Source organism: Raphanus sativus, chromosome 2, assembly GCF_000801105.2.
Source record: "Raphanus sativus cultivar WK10039 chromosome 2, ASM80110v3, whole genome shotgun sequence".
In the NCBI taxonomy this organism is placed as follows: Eukaryota; Viridiplantae; Streptophyta; class Magnoliopsida; order Brassicales; family Brassicaceae; genus Raphanus; species Raphanus sativus.
In genome coordinates this window covers 28,421,801-28,431,314 of record NC_079512.1, presented here as the reverse complement: position 1 = coordinate 28,431,314, position 9,514 = coordinate 28,421,801, and the positions used below count along the sequence as shown (strand labels likewise).

At 32.4% G+C, this 9,514-nt stretch overlaps 1 protein-coding gene across 1 annotated transcript; it reads left to right on the top strand.

Moving 5' to 3' along the window:
• The first annotated feature begins 436 nt into the window (after window positions 1–436).
• Window positions 437–4,796, top strand: LOC108839623 (uncharacterized). The gene is made up of 7 exons (XM_018612377.2): window positions 437–619; window positions 701–786; window positions 1,073–1,242; window positions 1,350–1,427; window positions 1,712–1,786; window positions 1,950–4,453; window positions 4,536–4,796. The coding sequence occupies exons 6-7, from the start codon at window positions 1,973–1,975 to the stop codon at window positions 4,596–4,598; spliced, it is 2,544 nt and encodes an 847-aa protein (XP_018467879.1). The 5' UTR covers window positions 437–619; window positions 701–786; window positions 1,073–1,242; window positions 1,350–1,427; window positions 1,712–1,786; window positions 1,950–1,972; the 3' UTR covers window positions 4,599–4,796.
• Window positions 4,797–9,514: the final 4,718 nt, after the last annotated feature.

The window sequence follows — 9,514 nt, the reverse complement described above, 5'->3', positions numbered from 1 at the left end:
TAGATTTATACAATATAAATAATGCAAATATTATTTGTAATTTTTTTGATATATATATATATATATATATATATAGTATATTTAATAAAAAAATGATAGTTTATAAGATATGTGATAAAATATATTTAATAATTTTGCATTAAAAAGTATACATTTTAAAGTTGAATATTTTATATATAACAATACATAACAAAAGACAATCATTAATTGCAGTTTTCATTCAAATTAAAAGATATACATATTGTTACATGTATAATTGATATACAGTTTAAGAAATAGGATCAAATTGACATTGAATTTCAGCTAGATAATCTGGGCAAAAATTGTAATGTTTAGTAAATAAGGGGTAGTCATCGCACAAAATAAATAAATGAAAAGATATTTTTTTTCCTTCAAACGTCGCTCGAATCTCCCTCCCATAACACTTGGAGCTCTTTTCCCTCTACGGCGATCTTCGATCATCCCTCTGTTCTCCGGAGATTTTCGCCGTGCACGTTTCTCTATCCGTGTTTTGTATATACCCAACCTTATACCGAGATCTTTAACTCTATCTCCATCAAGTTTGGCGGCTTCCGACGACGGCGTCGTAGATCTGTTTGGCTCAAAAGAGGAGATCTAGGTATTGCTTCGATCCGCCTCCAATATTTGTCCCACCTGACATAATAAGTTTGATGTACAGTGAGAAATTGAATTGAATTAGGCGAAAGACGCTCCTTGTTGCAGATACTTTCCTCAGGACCTGGACTAACGTTTGTGGAAACTGCCCAAGCCATTCTGATATGGATGGTGAGCTCTAATTTGATTACTATTTCTGATGATGCCTCCGATATTAGACAGCCAGTTCTTGATAACTAGTTCTTGATCACCATTATAACGCAACGTGATAGAGGATGGGTGTGTTAGACGTACGTTAGTATTAGAGGCTCCTCGTTGGTGTTTGTGCTCAAACTTGATTATCTTTACTCCATTTCTAGGTTGCAAAGCTATAAGTAGATCACCTTCGTTATTTAATGGTAATCAAGATGCAGCAGCAGAGAGGTAGCCGTTGACTGAATGTTCTTTTCTTCTGTAGAGCTTCTAAAAGAGGACAATTAACAGATCCAACTTTCAGGCGAAAGCAGAAAGGAGGCTCATGGTATTGGATGGTCTGTAGGTAGCAAAGAAGGATCCTCATCTATAAATTCGGCATTAGAAGAAGAAGAAGAAACAAAGCGAATGGCTGTACAACAAATGAGAGCAGTGGTATGTAAATCATGTTGACTGTACGCTGCTTATGTTTTGCATTCTTTTTATGGTCTTGAGAACATTTTCACTTTATGCAATTGCTAACTTTGGATCACTTTTTGCAGCAGTCGTCGTCATTGTTAGAGCAAAGCTTCCTTTTCTGCCTAAACGAGTATGGATTTCATCTAGTTGACCACTATCAGGTACGCGTGTCATATTTTTTTTTTTTTATGCTGAAAGGGGCTCAAACATTCGGTGCTTTTCCTTCTAAATGAATGTTGAGGGGTTTGTTTGTCTCATCTTCGTGCATAAATAGTATTAAGATTTAAGATTAAGATGCGACCAAGAAACATCAACTAATGACTTTATGACATAAAAAAAGTGTATGTCATAAAGCTATGTAATAATAAGCCCAATAAGTAAAAGGCCCAACTGTCCAATTTAATCCCTAAGGTTTGGTTCATACGATCTCAAAGTTGTGTTGTAGATCTCGAAGCTTTAGATCTCAAAGTTGGTCGTTACTTGTTTCCAATCGACTTCACGGCCGGTCTAGCGTTGCGAGGTACGGCGTTATATATCTCTCTCTCTCCCCGATTCCTCTTGTAGGTCTCTATCATGTTGTAGTGTGTTTTTTTTTATTTCCTTTATTTTTGTAACTGACTTTCCTTTTTTATTTAAGAGTGCCTCCTCTATTTAAGCCTGGGTTGCCTTCATATTTTATGCAGATTGATTTGTAGAGAAAAAAAAAATGGCTACAAAGCGACAAGAGAAGACAAGTTTTATCAAGGATGTTGCTCGGTTGGTTTCCCAAAAGGGTTTGGAGACTGAGAAGACGCTGGTGGCCCTTAATAAGGATAATGGTGAAAAATTTAGCTTTTTGTTGAGGTCAGACCCTTATCACGCATACTACCAGGATAAGCTTAATTATTACCGTAAGGAGGTGGCTCAGGTTACCAGCAGGCCTCATGCTCCTCCGGCTACTGCTAGTCATAATTGCTCTGTAGCTGATGATGGTGAAGAAGAAGCCTTTTGTCTGTTGCCTACTTATAGTACTCTGTGGAGTAGTTCGTTCAGTCGTCCTCCTGGTATCTCACTCAAGGATTTATATATCATGAAGCTCACTGCTCAGTTTATAGCGCGGTATGACATGCACTTTCTGCGAGCTTTGAAGGAGCATGTGGCTCAGAATCCGAAACCTCAGTTTGATTTTTTGAAGCCGACTAGTAGCAGGTTTAAGTTCTGTGGTGGGCTTGTTCGTGGTTACGCCAGTGTAATAAGGCCATACATAGAATCTCTGATGAGAGATGGTGGTGGCATTATGCCGTTAGTGCTGCCACCCGGTGAGTGTTGGACGAGATATGATGATTATGACGATATGCCGCTCTGTCTTCAGTTTTTCTTCGACCGTCTTCAATTGGAGAAGCTGGAGGCTGGGGATGAGATGGCTCTGATCGACTTGCATGCTTTCGTGAGTGGTGTCGACTTTTTTGCCCAGAGGGATAATGACGCCTTTGCTACTGTCATGTCAACAACTCCACACCTTTCGAAGATGATGTACGAATGGCCTCAAATGCAGCCATCGAAGCTTGTTAGTGATGATGATACAGAACCAGAGCTAATAGATGCACCTCGTTCATATGAAATCCTGGAGAAGCAGCTCACGCTCAAGGAGCTGGGTATTATTAAGCTGACAGCGATGTTTGTGGCTCGGTATGGCTCAGAATTTCGGCGGGATTTGATGGAGGTAGTCTTGATGAACCCTCTGTTTGAGTTTCTGCAGCCAAGTGATTGCAAGTGTTCAAAGTTCTTCAGCTCGCTTGTTAGAGTGTATTCCACTGTTATAATGCCTTCCGACAAGTTGTGGTACGGTGACGATTCTACGGCTTTCGCCCTTGAGTTTTTCTCCCGCACTCTCCAGCTGGAGAAGCTCGAAAACGGAGATGAGACGGCTGCTATTGATTTGCATGCGCTTGTGGGTGGAGTTGACTGTTTTAGTCACATGAGTGAAAGCCTCTTTCTTGCTTTCGCTCCACAACCTGAACACCTTTCGACTATGGTGAAACGACGGGGATGTCAGCTTCTTACTGAATTCCATAAGGCTGATGATGAGAATCTAGATGGAACTGATCAACCTGATGGAGTAGCTCGGCCTTACCGTTTCAAAAGTAGTTTTAAGTTCCCTGAAAAGGGGATCACAGTCAGGGAGCTTGGTGTTATTATGCTCACAGCACAGTTCGTGCAGCGGTACGGGGAGAAGTTCCGGCTGGGTTTGAGGAGGAGAGTTGTTATGAACACTCAGTTTGGGTTTATGGTCTTTGGTGACAGGAGGCACTATTTCTATTGCGGCCTTCTTTGTGCGTATAGAAGTGTATTAAGGCCCTGCAAAAGGATGAAGAGGAGCGCTGCGTATACAGATACCGTTCTTGACATGTTTTTCGAGATTCTCCAATCGCAGGAGGGGGAGAGAATTGGTTTGCATGATTTTGTGGGTCTTGTTGACTGGTTTGCTCACGTGGAGGAGGAATATTATTCTGTTGTGGTGCCAGCACCTGTACACGTTTTGATGAATATGATCCCACCAACACTCAGGCTGCCTAATACGCTTTTGCTGCCTCCAATGAAACCTTCAGTTACTCATGATCCTGCTCAAAGAAGACATGACCATCTTGCATCTCCTGCTGGGCGGTCCACACTCCGGGAAGAGTATATTATTAAGGTGACGGCGCAGTTTGTGGTGCGGTATGGGACGAGTTTTGAGCGAGCTTTGAGGAGGAGAGTGGCTGAGACACCTAAGTTTGAGTTTATGAAGCCGACTGGTAGAAAGTTCCGTTTGTATGCAAGTTGTGTTGAGGGGTTTGCACAAGTATTAGAGCCTTGCAAAAAACGTGTTGATTGTATGGACACAGTTCTTGAGGGTTTGTTCTGTTTTCTGGATCGTGAGCATGAGGAGGCAGTGGGCATCGGGTTGCATGGTTTTGTGGATGTTGTGGATTGTTTTGCTTCCATGGATCATGTGGTGCCACAATGCCTCATTCCACCGGGATGCCAAGTTCATCTTGGTCAGCCTTCAACGGGGATGATGAAGCAACCTGCACCACCAACACTGGGTGTAATGTCATCTCGTCGTCCTCTACCTGAGGAACCAGAGCCAATGAGGAAGAGAGGCAAAAAGAGGGAGAGACAAGAGTCAGCTCTTGATCCACAAGACCATTCTCATGCTAAACATCCGGTAATTTTTTTTTTTTTTTTTCATGCTTTTGGTTTTAATTCGTCTTTGAGTTTTGTATCTGACTAGAAACTACATTTTTCAGCGTTTGTCTACTACAATCACGGTATTTGTTCCAAACGTCGGTGAAGTTAAAGTAGCTGGGTGATCCAAAAGCAAACAGGCCGAGGAGCACAACGCTGTCTGTGAGGATATGCCTTTTTATCAAAGTCTTATTTATTTTGTAATGTTTGTTTTGGATTTGGGGCCTCAGCTTGCAACGTTTCCTTGTCTCCCTGTTCATGTGAAATCTCTTAAAACTCATCCCCCTCCTCCCTCACTCTTGTCTAAGCAGATCTTTTACCTCTTTGTTATGCATTTAATCCACAAATCTATTCATATCAGACATAACAAAAAGAATATCTCTGCTTTTTTTATTGTCTCATTCAGGGTAATACTACCAAGCATATTTCTAACTTCAGACCAGAATGCATTTAGTTTATAGTGGTGTACATAGTTGGACATATTGTAGGATGTGTTTTTTTACACATCTACATGATAGTTATAAGTTATTATCAATGGTAAAATCTGATTATAGTAGAATTCACACAAAAGAATAATAAAAAATGTAGCTTAAAAGCAAATAAATCTTAGAAAACATTTGATTAAAATGGCTTTTTTCTTCTCTAAAGTTTATTGGATGATAGGAAACATTTTATATGGCGGCTAATTGAAGTGTATATTATAGGAAAATTAGGTGAGATGACACTAAAAAAAAGACATAATTCATTAGATGACCAATTTTCCTAATATACCAAAGAGGAAGAGAGGCAAAAAGAGGGAGAGACACGAGTCAGCTCTTGATCCACAAGACCATTCTCATGCTAAACATCCGGTAAATTTTTTTTCTTTTTCATGCTTTTGGTTTTAATTCGTTTTTGAGTTTTGTATCTGACTAGCAACTATACATTTTTCAGCGTCGGTCTACTACAATCACGGTATTTGTTCCAAACGTCGGTGAAGTGAAAGTAGCTGAGTGATCCAAAAGGAAACAGGCCGAGGAGCACAACGCTGTATGTGAGGATATGTTTTTTTATCAAACTCTTATTTACTAGGTAATTCTCCCGTGTTTATGCACGGAAATAAATACTTATAAAATAAACAAATTATAATAATTATTAAATATTACATATGTTTTTTATAACTTTAAAGTAATTTTATAATTTATATTTATGATGAATAAATAGACTTGTATTAGGTATCATTATATGGATATAAATACCTATACATTTGTTCATAATTTTCAAATTATTTTAATTTATATCCTGAAAATAATATTAATTATCATTATGTTCTCATCTTAATTAGATATGTAATTCCATGTATAATTATTTGGATCAATTCATGTATGGTATTATTGAGCTCCATATTTAATTTCAAAGTAAACAATAATTTTTAATGAAGTTAAAATTAAATTGTTACTTTAATTTCATTAAGTTTGGTCCATTCTATTAGATTTGTAAATATATTTATACAAGTTTTTATAATTTGATATATGTTTTCTGAGAAAAAGAAATATAAAGCTGGAATTGCATTAATAAATACTTCTAATATTTTAAACTTTTAATATATGTTATTTTGGATAACATTATATAAAATAAATGAATGTGCTAAGAGATTGAGAATTGAATAAGAAAACAAATTAAGAAATATTTCAAAACTTCATTGATTAATTTTGAGTTTATAAGGTAATTACACCTAGAAGTTCAAAATGTTGTATTTATACATATGTTTTCATCTAATTAGGTATCTTATTTCAAACATAATATTTTGGACAAATAAATGTTCATTGTTGGGTATGTTTTCGCATCTATTATTTCAAACTGAACAACCATTTTTTTAATTTAATAATATTAAAATTGGATTACTATTTTTAGTTTAATTTAGTTCAGTTCATCCTTTTATATTTCTAAATATATTTTATAAATCTTATAAAATTTGGTAAGTTTATCTTTAAAAAGATAGAAACGTAGAGAAAATGTTGTAGTTGCATTCATGAACATATTTTATAAGATTTGAAAATTCATGTACATATATGAATATTTATAAAAACAACTAAATCCTATTAATTGGTGAATCATCACTTATTTAGAATTGTGAATACATTTTATAATTTTATCAATGAAAGTTAGGTAATTTTAATTTATAATTTTTCTTAACGATATTAGATGATCACTTTATGTTGTTTGAAATTAATTTTATTTAAATAATTTAATCAAAAATACAATCATTATAAAATATGTTTTCTTAAAAATTATCTTAACTATTTTATTTTGTAAATTATATATATACACCTATATATTTTTGAAAATTATTAGATATTCACTTTTTATTTATGTTTTTAGGGAAAGCATAAATTAAGAAAAAATAAATTCGTTTTCATATATATATAAATCTAAATATTTTATAGATGTTTCCTTTTTATTATATATGGGATTATAAAATAAATAAACTATAATAAAAAAGATAAATTAAGCTTTATTACTAAAAAGAAAACTAAACAATTTTTAGTAATGATAATTAGGTTTAGCTAGAATTAATTCATCAAGGGTATTCGTGTAATCAACCATCGTGAGAATCAACGTGAGCGCGATACATATAAAACTGACTTCTCAAATAATATTATAGAGATTTTGTAATGTTTGTTCTGGATTTGGGGCCTCAGCTTGCAACGTTTCCTTGTCTCTCTGTTCATGTAAAATCTCTTAAAACTTATCCCCCTCCTCTTAATATGTGTTGTACACACTCTTATCTAAGCAGCAGATCTTTTTATCTCTTTGTCATGCATTTAATCCCACAAGTCTATTCTTATCAGATATAGCAAAAAGAGATTGTTTCAGGGCATACTCCCATCTTTCTCTGCCATTGCCATGTTCTTGTCCAAATCTCCTTTTTTTCCTTCATTTCTTGGATATACCAAGTCTATCTTCAATGTCTTGAATGTAAATTCATCTGACATTTAGTATTAGTTACTTAAAAATATGAAAATAAACCAGTGAATATTAAATAAATAACTATTGAATATTAAACAAATAATTTTGAATCTCGATATTCAATAGTTATTTGTTTAAAGGATAGTAGCTATACTTACAGTTATAATATAAATTAAAATATAATAAGTATACAGTTTACAATTTATATTATTTCAATTTCTTTTTATTGGATAATTTTAGTATTATTTTTATTTATTTTGTTTTTAAAGAAAAAATTTACCTTCTCGTAACCGCAAACGCTAGCTGGAACAAGTTTTTAATTTTAAGAGGTTCGGAGCTATTTAAACGATTTATAGCGTTTCTTGTGCTTGTTTCGAAACGTCAACAACCGCTACGAACCGCAAAAAACTGCGTTTGTGGATGATAACTGGAGAACCAGTCATGCCCTAATCATGGTAAGTTTGGACGCAAAACCTATTGTATTTATTTTATAAATTTGGAATACTAAAAAACTGAATGTTAATTTTACACATATCAAAAATAAAAATACCAAAATTTTGTTACATTTTTTTCCAAATTTTGTTACATATAGTCTAATATGAAATATGACTATTTCTTTGTCAAAATTAACATTTTCACCCAAAAAAAATCATTTCCACCTAAAATATCACTGTTCCACCAAAACTTTATTTTCTCAGTGTTATACTAGTTTCACTAGGATAAGAGGTTGAACTTATATAAGAAAAATTAAAACTATATAGTATTGACAAATTAAATATGTATATGTGTTTGATTTTTTTTAATATGCATACAATTGTGTTTTCTTTATAGAGTTATATATATGTTGGTCTGAGCATTTTTAATTGTAATAGTAGACCGAAATCTATTTTGAATTTATGGTGTGCTTGATCGATTTGAGCTTAAATTTTTATCACCCTGTTTATATTTATAAAAATCATAATGCGGTCATCAAGTAAATTTTTTTTACAAAAATATGTTTTACAATTTTTTTAATATTTTACTTTAACATCATTGAGAACTATTTTAATGATTTTAGAACCAGCAGCTTAGTATTGTTTTCAAAATCGAAATACTTTTACCTTAATCTTCCACATAGTTTTAAAGGGTTTCAGTTGGACAACTAAATTGATGCAGCATAATTTTCTTGTTTTATATATATAATATATATATATATATATATATATATATATATATATTTAATTTTAATATTTATTAATTAAAATCAATATTAATACAATTTTATGATTATTTTTATCTTGTTATAACAAAACAAATTAAGCCATTGATCACAAAATTTTAAAAGTGGGATTTTAAAATTTCTAATAATTTATGGTTGTTTAAAAAAAATCAAAATATAACATATAAGAAATCTTTTAATATCTTTTAATAATATAAAATGAAACAAAAAGAGCTAAGATACAAAAATTGTTATCAAAATATTTATTATTCATATTCATTAATGGTCATATATATGTTAATCTTATTAGGTAATTCTGTAGCTTTTATTTAAGAAAAATGCGAGAATATTCTTTTGTATACTATTTATCGATTTGATAGTTAATTTAATAAAAAGTATTATATAAATTAGGATGGACCAACCTATTTTCTAAAAATTCTGATTTTCATTCTCATGATACATAACTACAAAATAATATTGTAATGCTTCTCAATTAATATATAAATCACTGATCATTAATTTCTAACATAATAATTTTAACAGTTTTAGTAATTTATTATCATTTTTTTAAACTCAAAATATAACATATACGAAAAAATATAAATTTTAATTTTATAGCTAATTTGATTGTTTAATTTATTTTAATAATATAAAATTATACAAAAAATGATGGAGGATATATATTTTTATCGAATCTTATTTATTAGAATCATTAATTATCATATATATTAGTCATATTTGGTAATTCCATAATTTTTATTTAAGGATAGGAAAAATAGTTTATAAAAATTATATTCAATCGATTTTTAAATTGACTGTGAGAGCGACATGTGATGAAATTAGTGTGAATGCATTAAAATTAATGTTTTTTTTTTTTGACAACAATATTCTACT